This window comes from Danio aesculapii, chromosome 5 (assembly GCF_903798145.1).
Source record: "Danio aesculapii chromosome 5, fDanAes4.1, whole genome shotgun sequence".
NCBI classification, from domain to species: Eukaryota; Metazoa; Chordata; class Actinopteri; order Cypriniformes; family Danionidae; genus Danio; species Danio aesculapii.
In genome coordinates, this window is record NC_079439.1 from 25,950,066 (window position 1) to 25,965,830 (window position 15,765).

General features: G+C 35.1%; 1 protein-coding gene across 4 annotated transcripts in view; it reads right to left on the reverse strand.

The window, feature by feature from the left end:
• Positions 1-15,765, reverse strand: part of osbp2b (oxysterol binding protein 2b) — a 133,037-nt gene that overhangs the window by 22,525 nt on the left and 94,747 nt on the right. Inside the window, exon 1 of one of the 4 annotated variants that reach the window (XM_056457749.1) lies at positions 4,365-4,442. The exons of the other annotated variants lie outside the window; for them this stretch is intronic. Coding sequence (XP_056313724.1) covers positions 4,365-4,433 — 69 coding nt within the window. The 5' untranslated portion in view covers positions 4,434-4,442. Of the gene's footprint in view, positions 1-4,364; positions 4,443-15,765 lie in introns of those variants that run through there. 4 annotated transcript variants of the gene reach the window in all.

A 15,765-nucleotide genomic window follows, 5' to 3' on the forward strand; every position in this document is an offset into this window, starting at 1 on the left:
AAGCAGTTTAAGCAATTTAATGCCCTATATAGTGCACTGGATAGGCTATTCGTAATTTCATATAATGTATTACCGCAATTTGTTATATCATTATAAAAATAATGATGTTTACATAAACACTATAAATAAGGGGAACTTCTCTCCTCCTGAATCCCAGGGTCTGAATGCAGACATAGTGAATAGCAAAGCAGCAGGTCTCTTGCTCGATCTATTCCTACCTTTAGCCCTGCTGGTAATCTGAAGGATTTTAATCATGGGTGTACACGGCTACACAGCAATGTTTCTGAATGGTAACAAACTCAGTCAACAAAGTCCGCCATTGTCCAATTCTTGTACAGCTCTCCTGACAAAGTTGCTTGCTGCACACAAACAGGAGTGCGTTTCCAAAAACCATCGTTAGCCAACTAAGGTCGCAAGTTCTGTCATTACAAACATAGTTTGTTGATTTGGCATTTCCCAAATTCATCATTTCAACAAACATTCGCAAACTGCGTCGCAAACTTGCTTGCAACTACACATCTGGAGCTGTAGTTAGAAACATAGTTCCTGGCTGTGTTTTCCTTATTCAATTAAAACATTCTAGCATTAAACTTGGAATGATTTTTTTTTTAAAGCATTAAAGTCATCTCTCTTAGATGTAATTTGCTTTCAAAGAACTTTTAAAGTTCAGTTTTAGCGATCTTCATGTTTACAATTGCGCTCCCTTCGCAGTGCACTTTAAAAACAATGATGTTATTTTAAACACAGCCGTGGTTCATGATGAAAGCTATAGGTGACCTTTTATTTAAAAGCAGAATTTATGTTACGTCTCCAAAGCTTGTACAAACAAAAAACATAACATATGGTAATTGTTCAAATTTATAGTAGGTTATTTATTAAGTATCTGTACTGTATATGACATGGGCCTGTTGGTTAGAACATTTCAGCAGTGGTTTGCATGTGTCAAATTGTAAAAGTAGAGGCTTTATATATGATATTAGAATCTGTGTTAGCTTTTGTAAGTGATTTTATGTTTTAGAATAGAATATGTAATGTTTTCAATAATATTTGTAAAGAAACATATATAAGTCCTATAAGTGCCATTTATATATATTTCAATTAATATGGAAAACGAGTGCAGGTTTTTACCAAATCTAATTTTGGACTTGTTTAAAAATGTGTGTGCATGTAACACAATATAATTTGCACAAAGAAATTATGTGCAAATGTTGTTACCACCTCGTTTAGAGCATCATTATGGGCATTTTACATTATAACTAACGTGGTTCAAATGTCTAACGTGGATCTGTGACAGAGCAACTACGGGTTTTGGGAACCACCTAAATATTGCGTGCCGTCTCACAGCTTGGCAGGTCTGTCCATATGGGTCTGTCATCAGAAAGCAATAATTAAGAAGCAGGGTCTTCTCATAGGATAGGAAAAATCAGTCTATAAATAATAATGAGAAATCGACTGGACAGGCAGATAGCGCTAAGTCACAGATTTTGACACGCCCCAAAAAATTTCTTAAACCACAAAGATGAAATTAGCTGACAAAAGCTCAAAATTATCCAGTTTTCCCCACAATTAAAGCTGACAGGTGCTAACGTTGTCTTAACTGATGCTCAACACACACAAATCTGTTAAAATCTCCAAAAAAAAGTGCTCCAGGGTGTCTTAAACCTTTAAGTGAGAGATATTTAAACTACACTCTAAAAATGCTGGATTGTTTACATTTATTAATAGTAAATTAATTTAAACTTGTGCTTAATTAAATGTAATTTGTATGTATCCAAACGGCCGTGTATGTATTTTAAAATTAAATTTAAATGATATACAGTTGAAATCAGAATTATTAGCCCCCCTTAGAATTTTTTTTTCTTTTTTTAATATTTCCCAAATGATGTTTAACAGAGCGAGGAAATTTTCACAGTATGTCTGATAATATTTTTTTTCTTCTGGAGAAAGTCTTATTTGTTTTATTTTGGCTAGAATAAAAGCAGTTTTTAATTTTTACAAAACATTTCAAGGTCAAAATTATTAGCCCCTTTAAGCTATATATTTTTTTGATAGTCTACAGAACAAACCATTGTTATACAATAACTTGCTTACCCTATCCTGCCTAGTTAACCTAATTAACCTAGTTAAGCCTTTAAAGGGGGCTAATAATTCAGGGGGTTTGATAATTCTGACTTCAAGTGTATTTTTAACCTAATGGTTAATTTTGCACATATCTGGCCCAACATTGGGTTAAAACAACCCAAAGCTATTAAATAGGTTGGTGTTGTACTGGTCACAGCACTAAATTATCTCTCAGGTATTAATAAGAACATTTCACTGAGCCCATAGAGTATAAGTATAAGATCAAGCTATAAGATACGAGTATAAGATCAAGCTGTGAGTCAGCTTGTCAGGGAAAAATGTAAATTTATCAAACATATTGTGGTAAATGACCATGGGATAAAGCATTCATGAGAAGCACTGCTTTACAAAAAAGAGAAGAGAATAAAACAGACAAAAACAACAATGTTTCTGAATTCTCCAGATAGAAAACAATAACTAATAAAACAACACTGCAGACAATGTAGTGCCATTATTCACCTCAATTAAATTATTCTGATTTATTCAAAAGCATGCACTGAATGAGGAAAACATAGCATTTCCCCCTCCACATACAGTGAAATGTATGACAAACGCCATGTTTCCTGCTGCTTATTAAGAAAAATAACCAACACGCATGCAGGTCTGACTAAAAATAACCAACACACTGCCTGAGTATCTGTGAAAGCATCTCTCTCAGCTGAGCTCATCAATCATGTTAATAACTGACTACAGTACAGCCAAAAAATCATTAAAGCAACTCACAGTCATATGCAATACCGTCTTTTACTCTCTACTCTGCATCTCTGACTTGATCAACGTATCTTTGTCAATCTCTTGTCTCCTGCGGCACAACTCATCCGACTAAACCCAGTGTGCTGAACTTACCAGGAGGAATGGAGACCCAATGGCCTCAATTTATAACAAAATAAACAGAGAATCTGTCCAAAATGCAACTTTTGCCACACCTGTCAATGACAAAGCTGTAAGATTCTCAAATCATAATCAGTTGTTGGCATTAGTAATTCCATAGTCACGTGGAATAAAAAGGTATCCCACTATATGTTATGAAAAGCACTTGAAAAGTCTTGGTTTTGCTAGATGTTCTGGTTTTACTAGACATGCGATGCTATTTATTATTTATATTTAATGGGATTATTTGAGTGTTTTTCATTGCATATTCATGGCAGGTCACTTTCACTTGCAGTGTCAAAAGTACATAAGAATTCATATTACATGAAGAAAATCATGATGCCACATCAATTTCATTCATTCATTCATTATATTTTCGGCTTAGTCCCTTTATTAATCAGGGGTCGCCACAGCGAAATGAACCGCCAACTTATCCAGCATATGTTTTACGCAGCAGATGCCTTTCCAGCTGCAACCCATCACTGGGAATAACCCATACATTATCATTCACACACACGCACTATGGACCATTTAGCCTACCCAATTCACCTATAGCGCATGTCTTTGTGACTTGTGGGGGAAACCGGGGCACCCGGAGAGAATGCGAACACGGGGAGAACATGGAAACTCCAACTGACCCAGCCGAGGCTCGAACCACCAACCTTCGTGCTGTGAGGCGAGAGCGCTACCCACTGTGCCACCACGTTGCCTACGACCACATCAATTTATTATGACAAAATACATTTCAGGTCTCATTGTTAATTGGATGTGGCAAAATTGAGACTGCAGTTGCATCTATTTGCATGTCTTCATCTTTGCTTTTATTTATTTTTTTAGGTATTTACACATCTCAAGCGATCATATCATTAATTATGGTGGCAGAATTCTATTCTTACATCTTGACTTAAAGGAATAGTTGAAATTAAAATTCTGTCATTATTTACCCATCCTCCTCTTATTCCAAACTTGTTTGAACACTAGGGAGGATATTCTAAAGACTATTGGTGAAAACAGCCTTTGACTTCCATAGTATTTTCCATAGACTATGGATGTAAATAGCTTTGTTTTTCCAATATTCTTCAGAATATATTGTTTTGCGTTCAACAGAAGAAAGAAATGCATTAAGGTTTAGAACCACTAGAATTCATAAATAAATGTTGAGGAAATGTTCTTTTTGGGGTGAACTATCGGTTTAAACTCTGCATTACGTTTGAGCCCATAATAAAGTTTCCCGACAGCTGACCAAGCTTAATTTTACTCATTTTTGGCACTAGTAAGTGTTAATCTTGGAGCCTGTACAGAACATAGTTTAAAAGCTCTATTCCACTCGCACACATTCTGTGCACACAGAAATCAACAAAGGAAGCTCTTACCTGTCTGGTGAGTGTCCAGAGCTCTGCTGAGAGATAGAGAGAGAGATTCCTCTGTGCTACGCTCAGCATGTGACTGCGGCTTCCTAACACGTTCATGAAACTACAGCCCATCATCTTTAACATAAGCAACACTTCCACTTTTTTTCTGCTGAGTGAGGCCCTGGGGCCCAGACCGCTCGTGACTTCAGGAAGAGTAAAGAGGAAAGACACGCATGTGTGTCGTACATCCTCATATCCGAGAAATGCCCTTTAAATGGGCTGAGTGGAGTGTAAGCCATGTGATGCGTTGTGTGAAATCGATAGATGTTTCACTGAATTTAGGGAAATGGCTAATGCAATGTCTAATAATATTTTAACAAATATGTCAAGGCTGGATAGATTTTCACTTATAATCTAATTTTATGATGTAAGGTGTTGCTTGGGTTTGTGAAGCTAATTAAAAAAATAACTATTTTAAAGGGAAGCTTTGTCATCATTTACTCATCCTTTACTTAATTCGAACCTTTGAATTGAACACACACACACACAAAAGATATTTTGAAAAATGTTGGAAACCTGTAACCATTCACTTTGATTATATTTGTTCTTTCTACTATGGATGTGAGTGGTTACCAGTCTCCAGCATTCTTCATCTTATGTTAGAAGTTTACTGTTTATGTTTTTAAGATTCTTACCTCATTTACGTTCAACAGAAAAAAAGAAACGCAAAAAAGTTTGGAACAACTTGAGGGAGAGTATATTATTTTGGGTGAACTATGCCTTTAACCAACATAGAGGTAAAAGTTCAGAATGCTATATTATTTTAAGTAAAATATCAAACCTAGATTCATCTGCAAGCAAAGTATGCCTGATTTTTTCCTCCAAACTAAACCTTTGGATGTTTAGAAACTGTTAAGAAAGTGATCTCTGCTGGTTCGCACCGTTTGTGATCCACTAATGTTTGAAACCCAGGAAAATCTTAAACATTTCCTTTAATTAGTGCCTGCACTGAGGTGTTATGAGCAACAATGAGAAACATAGCTATGCTTGAGCAAATTGTCTTGTTTATGTTCGTGAATTCATGTGCTTTTTTTTTGTTTGTTTGTTTATTCGGTTGTCTTTGGTCCGTTAATTCAGTTGAACCACACTTGAGTTCATCTGGAAGCAGACCGAGATACATCTTTTTCCTAAATTTCAGTCTGGCTGTTTGCTGCACAGCAAAGGTTTAGATGACAGGATTCACACTTTTTAAAATGAACTGCACTGATAGAGCAATAACATCAGAGTTTGTTTCAAACCAAACCTGCCAAGTGTGAACACACCATAAGTGTCCAACTTCTGTTTAGGGTCACTGTAGACACAGATCCAGACTGCTGCTTTCTCTCAGTGGATGTAGGGGTGGATAATAGTTAAGTGGGATAATATCTAAGATTTATTCTTAAAATGCATCATAAGTGTCACAAACATTTACAATGTGTCCCATTTTTCTGGTATTAACCCTAATCACTTCACCACAGTAGTCTATAGACCTAAGGAGACCAGAGTAGGGCCTGTTGGCCAAAATTGGTTTGGCCCACCATCCTATCTGAAAAGAGAGTGAGAATAATATAGAGTTGGTTGGGGCAAATGCCTTTGACAGAGATCGTCAATTTAATGTAACCTTTTGTTTCTGTTTAATTGAGGAGCTACAAAAAAGACAACTGAAATTAAATGAATCAGACTTTTAAAAAGTAAATACTGCCACTTGACAAATAGAGGACAACACACAAGATATCAACAAGCAAACCAAGGCAAAGGCAGGAGCAGCTTGATCTATTCAGCACTGATCTCCATTGTGTTATAAATGGGATTGTTTATGTTTTTACTATAATAAAGTTTAATAGAAAAGCTTAAAAATGATACAGCATCATTAATTAATATGTTTTAAAGAAACATTTTCTAGTTATTTTAAAATATTAGCAAATAAATGAGGAAATTAGACCTGGCGAATTTAATGTAATTTCGGCAAACAGCCCTTAATCAAGTTTGGTTTTTGGCCTTTTATAAGAAAAAAGTTTGGGCACCCCTGCTGTAAACACTTAACCCAGCAGGCACAGGACGTCATTATGACTTCAGATTGACTCCAACGTTGTGGGATGTTGCATTTCGTTTGGAAATGACAATCTGGTTGATGTCAGAACCCAACATCAGGCCGACGTCAATGTCCAACATCGTACAGATTTTGCATTTTGGTTACTTTTCAACGCAACCTAAAAATCAACGAAATACCAAATGATGTTACAGCTTGACATTGTGTGGATGTTACCACTATGACGTCTATCAAACGTTGGATTTGTTTGCCATACCTGGCGAATAAATGTCAATATTTGACGTCAATATGACGTTGGTTTAAAATGTTGGCTCAAGGTTGGATTTTGGTCACTTTCCAACACAACCTAAAATCAATCAAATATCAACATCATTTGACGTCATTATTGGATGTCAAAATAACATTGTCCTTAGACGCTGGTGACCTAAACCTAATCTACTATTAATGTCTTATGATGTTGTGTGTCTGCTGGGAAGCTACTTATTATGTAAACGCATGATTTCGTTTGTTATTTACACAGTTAATACAGTCATACTTGATGGATAAATCCGTCTGATTCAGATTTAGTTAGACAATTCTAAAACGCACTGCAGTTGAAAAGTATTTTGTAATTGGCAATAATCTTTTTTGCAATAAAGACATTTAGAATTTAACAAAAAATAATTTTATTTAAAATATTTTTTTTACTCATCAAAAAAATTAAGTATCTGTTTCAAACATTGAAAATAACATTGAAAGTCTGACTGCACTCATGCCAGTTTTAACATCACAGGAATAAACGCAGAGGCATATCGGACATTTTAAAAGTGCGGGGGACGGCTGTATGAGATCATACGTTCATATAATTATTAATCACCTGTTTCTAAATGGTCTGTCTCTAAAAGTGAGGGGGACGCCCCTACGCCCCTGAATAAATTACATAATAAATATACCTAATAAAATCTAAAAAAAGAGAAAATGGTCATTTTAAATAAGAATAATAATTTATAATATTGTTTTTACTGCATTTTTAAACCAATCAATTCAGCATTAGCGAGCATTACACAATTTTTTAAAAAGCCTGACTGACCGTGAACTTTTAAATAGAAGTGCCTCATAACATCACAGAAATATTTCACAGCCAGAGAGAGTCAGGTGACATCAAGAGAAATTCCCTCTCCTTGAATCAAACACAGACGTACATTATTTAATCTAAGATGAACAGTTTTTCCCACACACACACACACACACACACACACACACACACACACACACACACACACACACACACACACACACACACACACACACACGTTCCTGTTCCTCTCATTATAACTGCAGCGGCTCAGCCTGGCCAAGTGTTTTAATGAGCTCCTGCTATTCTGCACTTTTCATTATGCGTGTGTATTCCTGTTCAGCTGGCTATTAATCATTTTTCGAGATGAACAAAAGAAGAGTCCACACAGCTGACTAAACAGAGGTCTCCCTAATGAATGTGTTAAAGCTTGTATATTGTACAATGACACTCAGGTCTCGACTACTGCCCGCAGGCTAATGTTTCATGCTAATCTCGAAGAGTAAAGGAAACACTACCAGTTAATAACTACTGGATCCTTACAAAGACTTTTTATAAAATCATGCATCAAGAACTCTACAGGAAGAATCAAGTTATGGATAAGGAACATGGACTTGCAATCTTGAAAGTGCAATGTTTACATTTTGCTATTTATTTAGAGAAATGTTACGTCTTAATCATTCATTTTTGATAGTGATTTATATTTCATTAATGTTTATCGCGGATTTCTTTTCTTTTTTCATCTTTTTTTAAAATTCTCTGCCAGTTGAAGCACTTTTTCCGAATTGTCTTGCCAATCTTAACCCAATTGTAATCGTTTGTTTTTGGTATCATTTTAATTTGATGGTCCCTTTAACAAATGTTCTCGAATTTAAATTGCATTGCATCTACATGCCAACTAATTCTCATTAGAGTATATGTAGACTGTTAGGTTTGGGTTAGGGTTAGTGTAAGTTGACATGTACTTGCAAAGTTTCTTATAGTCAGTTAAATGTCTGTTGAAGGAGCAGTGTCAGCAGATATTAAGCAGGTCTACTAATACTCAAATGAGTGGTAATTGTCATATAGTTGCAATGCAACTTTTACTCAACAAAATGTGCAATAGGGACCATCAAAATAAAGTCTTACCCAATTTGGAATATCCACAACCATTGCAGAGCCCCAGGGATCTGAGACAGGCTCCAGCTTGGCCTGCCCTTGATCTATTATCTTGTAATTCTACATTGTCAATAAAACATTTGCCCTGAAGTTCTACATAAAGTGAGAAAAATGATCACATATCAATTGGGATGGGTACCGAAACTTTATCGGTAATCAAAAATATAAAAGACAGAATTATTGATAAGCGCTGATATTAACGGTTCTGCTATCAGTACTGGAGTATTATTGCTAACTAAACGTTACCTTTCAGTAGCATAATTTAACTGACCAACTTTTTCTAATTTGCGATATTTTATATTTGTCTACACTGTTGGCATTCTCACGCGAGAAATGTTCATCATGTTCCACCCAATAGTACAACAGCCTTCAGTTTTTGGCTGTGCAAGCGCACTCAATGGAGGCTCGCACTGCGGACACTCATGCCGAGCACACACACATAACATTAGACTTGTGTGCACACAAGCTTGCGCTTATAGAATGATGACAGCAGAGAGAACCAAACAGTCAAGAGTTTGGTATATTTTTCGAGCGGACACCGACAATGCTCGTTGCAACAAATGCAAAAAGTTGTTTTGTTGTAAAAGCAGAAACACATCTGGCTAAGCATCTTTCAAACGTGCATTAACTGCAGACAAACAAATGCAAAGTTCTCGACTGCTTAGCTACCAACAGTACATCATCCACATCCTCGGGTACTTATTCTAGCAGTCAATCATATAAGGTCTCTCTAAATTAGTATAATATTAATAGTTTAATAAACACGCACATTCAGTTAAACTGAAAATAGAATTTAGTTCTGCAGTAGCTTAAATAAAGCTTAAACATTAAAAATACTTTTACATCACTGCATTTACAAATAGATGAACGATAATAATAAACTATGCTTATAAAGAAATAATAAAAAAGCTTATTTTTACATTGCAAGAAGATCCAAAACTTTATTTATTCTTAATCCCAAAGACTGTTATCCTATTAATGTGAATGTGTTGAAGATAAATCATAAAAATGAACCACAGCTGATTGTTTAACTGCGTCTTTTAACTCAAATAGGGTATTTTCAACTGCAGGGAGCACAAAAAGCGAAGAAAGGTCCTGACTTCTGGCAGAAAAGGCAAAAGCATTTCAAAGCTCCTTCAAAGCATTGTACATTCTTTTACAGGAATTGCTTTATTAATTTGTTTTACAATTATTGGTTTCATTTTATTTTACATTAAAAAGGTAATAATAAAATAAAATGTTGGTAATTCTGTTCAAAATTTTTTTTCATTTCAAGAGTTCACAATTAGCTGATGATTGATAATAAAGCTTGTTTGGCGTGCTGTCCCGGGAGAGAGCCCTGAGCTTATAAGATCCTCGAGCCCTGGGCTCCCTCCCTTTGCAGGGCAAGAGGGGAGTTTGAGCTCAGGTAGATCTCGATGACTCCCCCTCCTGCTTAGTGTAGCTAAGTGTCAGATATGGATGCTGAGAAGGTGTATTCAGAGCTTGGCCAAAATATTTTGGATTAATTGTTTAGTGTGCTTGTTTTTGAACTGTGGGAGGAAACTGGAGGACCCGAGGAAAACCCACGCGAGCACGTGGAGAATAAGCAAAACTCCGCACAGAAATGTTGCATGGTTTGGAAAGGAATTAAACCAGGGGCATTCTTGATGTGAGGCAACAGTGCTAATAACTGGCCACCGTGTCGCCCGTTTGAAAGGAGGGAAAGTAGGGTTGGGTTTCTTCAAGACGAAGATATTGAGATGAGAAAAGTCTGGTTATTTATAGTCAGTTAAGGATCGTCTGATAGGATAATTAGTCATGAGCTAAAGTTGAAACAGCTGTGAACAATCTTAAGCACGTGATCCTCTCGAAATTTGTTTATAAATAAACTTCACTTAAAACAACAACAACAAAAAAAAAAAACACAACAAAAAGAACAGGTAAGAGTACTGTTGAAGTAATGAACCAATAAGTGGTATCGATAAAAGTAATAATACCATTAAAACGTTACCCGATACCCATCCCTACATATCAATGAGTAGATTTTCAAGTATATGCTTTAAAATGTACAAAAAAAATTCATTCAAGAAAATCATTAAACTATTAATTGATTGAATCTACAAAAAAAGTACTATATTGTGACATTCATCTTTATCAGGATATAGAATGACTTATTTGGGATTTTTGTCGCAGACTGAATGTGGACCAGGCTTTTAAGCAGACGCACAGAACTGAAGGGAGGTTTGAACCAACAATCGGACTTCTAATATAGTCAACTGCATATTAATTGAGAATGCACAAAATTTAAATATATACTATGATAACACATTCACCTAAGCTTGGCAGAGATTGATAAGTTCATGAAAGTCAAAATGAGAAAACACAAAATGAACTCACCTTCGATATTGATTTTCATGACTGTGAGTAGTGATACCTACCCAAAATTTGATTTAGGAAATCAAAGACACAGAGGACATCCACAAAAGCTAAAGCTATTCCTAGACCTGTATTGATCACAGAAGCGGAGGCAAGTTCTACCTTCATCGATTGCAGACAAAAAGAAAAACATCATTGATCCAGGTATTTGAATGAACGTTTGACTTTAGAGCCACGCTGAACATAAAAATCTGAACACAGACACAGACTATTTCTGGAGGAATATTCACAAACAGGTCTGTATGATGATGTTTGTTTGGGTAAGAGAGTGAATACTGGATTTAGAAGTCTTTCGAATTGCATACAAAGACAGTATGTCCAGCTATAGGAGGGCTTTAAAATCTGCCAGGGCTGAGCACCTCCGCAAACTGATAGAAAATAATCAAAACAATCCTAGATTCTTATTTAACACCATCGCTAAATTAACAAATAATCGGTCATCTTTGGAACAAAACGTTCCACCGCAAATTAGTAGTGATGACTTCATGAATTTTTTCAGTGATAAAATAGAAGGCTTTAGACAGAAAATAGGAGATATTAAACTTTCTGCACCGCCTTATACCTCAGATCCAGTAAACACGCCACTGAATCTAAATAACCTACAGTGCTTTAAAATCTTAGAACAGGAAGAGCTAGACAAAATTATAAATAGCTCTAAATCAGCTACGTGTATATTGGACCCAATTCCAACAAAGTTACTGAAAGAATTGCTACCTGTTATAGGAGAACCTCTTCTTAACATTATCAACTCTTCTTTATCTTTAGGCCATGTTCCAAATCCTTACAAGTTAGCTGTTATTAAACCTATTATTAAGAAACCACAACTGGAACCCAGCAACTTAGCTAATTATAGGCCTATTTCAAACCTTCCATTTATATCTAAAATACTAGAAAAAGTTGTTTCTGCTCAATTATGCTCCTTTCTGCAGACCAACAATGTTTTTGAAGTGTTTCAGTCAGGTTTCAGAGCTCATCACAGTACAGAAACTGCATTAGTGAAAATAACCAACGATTTACTCTTAGCTGCTGACCAAGGGTGCATCTCGCTATTAGTTCTACTCGATCTTAGTGCGGCATTTGACACCATTGACCATGGTGTCCTCATTAATCGCTTAAAGTCTACAGGTGTCCAGGGACATGCCCTACAATGGTTTAAGTCATACTTATCTGACCGTTACCAGTTTGTAAATATAAATGGACTGCCTTCACAAATCAGCCCAGTAAAATACGGGGTGCCTCAAGGATCAGTTTTAGGCCCTTTACTGTTTACAATATACATGCTACCCCTGGGAGACATTATTAGAAGACATGGGATCAGCTTTCACTGCTATGCAGATGATACTCAATTATATATTTCAACTAAACCTGACGAGACGTCTAATCTGTCCAAGCTAACTGAGTGTATTAAAGATGTTAAAGACTGGATGACCAACAATTATCTTCTCTTAAACTCAGACAAAACAGAATTATTACTTATTGGGCCTAAATACTGTACACAGCAGATCTCACAACTCGACCTACAATTAGAGGGATACAAAGTTAGCGTTAGCTCTACTATAAAAGATCTGGGTGTCATATTAGACAGCAATTTAACTTTTAAAAATCATATTTCCCATGTCACAAAAACTGCTTTCTTTCATCTGAGAAATATAGCTAAGTTACGAAGTATGCTATCCATCTCAGATGCAGAAAAGCTTGTCCATGCTTTTATGACTTCTAGGCTGGACTACTGTAATGCACTGTTTGCTGGCTGCCCAGCATCCTCTATTAACAAACTTCAATTAGTACAAAATGCAGCTGCCAGAGTTCTTACCAGGTCTAGAAAATTTGATCACATCACCCCAATTTTATCCTCCTTACACTGGCTGCCTGTTAAGTTTCGTATTGAATTTAAAATATTGCTTCTTACATATAAAGCTTTAAATAATCTAGCTCCTGTTTATCTAACCAATCTTCTGTCTCGCTACAATCCAACTCGCTCTTTAAGATCTCAAAACTCAGGGCTTCTGGTAGTACCTAGAATAGCAAAGTCGAGTAAAGGAGGTCGAGCCTTCTCATTTATAGCTCCTAAACTCTGGAATAGCCTTCCTGATAACGTCCGAGGCTCAGACACACTCTCCCAATTCAAAACTAGATTAAAGACCTATCTGTTCAGTAAAGCATACACTTAGTGCACCACTTAGGGGGCTTCCACACAGGTTATGCATCTTGCTGATATACACTGTGAACATCAGCTACGCTAATTATTTTCTTTATTCTCCATTTCCACCTGGGGATACTCTTCCCGAGGCCCTCAGACTATGCAGAGTCACTGATTCGATCCAAGACCAACGACGAGATGATCCCAAGGTTTCCATATCCTGGACCTGGCCGAATCCTGAACAACTACTGCGATGGTCATGGAAGAGTGGAGAACATGAGACTGTTTCCTATGACGCTCCAGAGACAGACGAGTCTTCGCTGAGGCCAGCTTCCAGCCTCCGCCACTGAGACTGCAGCTCTGCACAAGACGTTTGGCCAGCGGAGAAATTAAAATGGTCGTGCCCAACTGAGCCTGGTTTCTCTCAAGGTTTTTTTTCTTCACTTCCGCCTTTAGTGAAGTTTTTTTTCCCTCTCCGCTGTCGCCACTGGCTTGCATGGTTCAGGATCTGTAGAGCTGCGCATCGATGGATTTGCTCTTCAGTATTTGGACTCTCAGTAGTGATTATTAAACCACACTGAACTGAGCTCAACTGACCTGAACTTAAACACTACAAACTGAACTACACAGTTCCTATTTACTGTGACCTTTTATGTGAAGCTGCTTTGACACAATCTACATTGTATAAGCGCTATACAAATAAAGGTGAATTGAATTGAATTGGATTAGATTTCACTTTGACCGTTTTGAAAAATGAACTATAATTCTTCCTCCCACTTTTTCTAAACATTGCACATATTTACCATGGCATTAAGAACAAAGGAAAGCAGCTCTATTTGACTGAACACCGTAAATGAATAAACAAATATGAAATGAAAATGAATAAAGTTTACATTCATGTTTAAGTATCCATACAGTATTACTGGTTGTAATATTCTCAGTATACACATTTTATATTAAGGGATCAGTATGATTTTTTTACATTACAGCTATGGAAAATAAATAGGAGACCACTTCATTTACATGTTTATCAATTATAGTTATGAGTTTCAGTGAACCATTGTTTTTTATTGTATTCTCTAAACTAAAGATGACATTTGTAAATTTAAAATTAAATGTAATTTTTTCACAAAAGTTTAGAAGACGTTTTACTAATGTCTTCAGAAGGGTTAAAAACCTTCAATTTTCAATCACAATAAATACAAACATTTATTATTTTGTCAAATTGTCATTTTCTGTAAAAAACAAAAACAAAATAAAAACAAAACCTCAAAAAAAACAATATTTTTGAAATTTGAAATCAGTGTTATTATGTTTACATAATAAAACAAATAGTAAAACTGAACTCAGATAGAGTTTTAACTGTACTACAGTTTAATTTATCATAATTATAATAATTTTCTACTGTAATGTAAAAAGTAATTTTTATGACAGCTGAATTTGACATTTATCCATATGATGTTTCAGAAAAGATTATTATTGTGCTGAACTGGTGTTTAAAAATCAGTTTTTATTAGTACTGTCAAAGTATTTATATACAGTTGAAGTCAAAATTATTAGCCCCCCCTTTAAATTTTTTTTTCTTTTTTAAATATTTCCCAAATGGTGTTTAACAGAGCAAGCAAATTTTCACAGTATGTCTGATAATATTTTTTCTTCTGGAGAAAGTCTTATTTGTTTTATTTCGGCAAGAATAAAAGCAGTTTTTATTTTTTTTAAACACCATTTTAGGGTTAAAATTATTAGCCTCTTTAAGCTAAGCTTAAGCTAATATATTTTTTCGATAGTTTACAGAACAAACCATCATTATACAATTACTTTGCCTAATTACCCTAACCTGCCTAGTTACCTAATTAACCTAGTTAAGCCTTTAAATGTCACTTTAAGCTGTATAGAAGTGTCTTGAAAACTATCTAGTAAAATATTATTTACTGTCATCATGGCAAAGATAAAATAAAACAGTTATTAGAGATGAGTTATTAAAACTATTAGAAATGTGTTGAAAAATCTTACTTCCGTTAAACAGAAATTGGGGAAAAATATAAACAGAGGGGCTAATAATTCAGGGGGCTAATAATTCTGACTTCATCTGTATATATATATATATATATATATATATATATATATATATATATATATATATATATATATATATATATATATATATATATATATATATATATATATATATATATATATATATATAAATATACATACATACACAGTTGAAGTCAGAATTATAATTTTAAAAAGTACAGCATTTTTTTTATTTGAAACACAAATCCTTTTCAACACAATATATATATTTGCTGTCACTGATGTATAAAGCTATTCATTTCCCAAAAATCTTTAAGACATCAAACTTGAACAATAATGTACAGTATACTCTTAGTACTCTTAGAACACAGATTAATCTGTACACTGGAAAAAATAATTAATTGCATTTTTACAATTTTTTAAGGTAAGTTCCAAACACTTTATATGGGCTGAATTTAAACAAAAAAATTAATTTGAACATTACTAAATTGAAGTTGTTTGTTTAAATTCAGCCCATATAAATTGT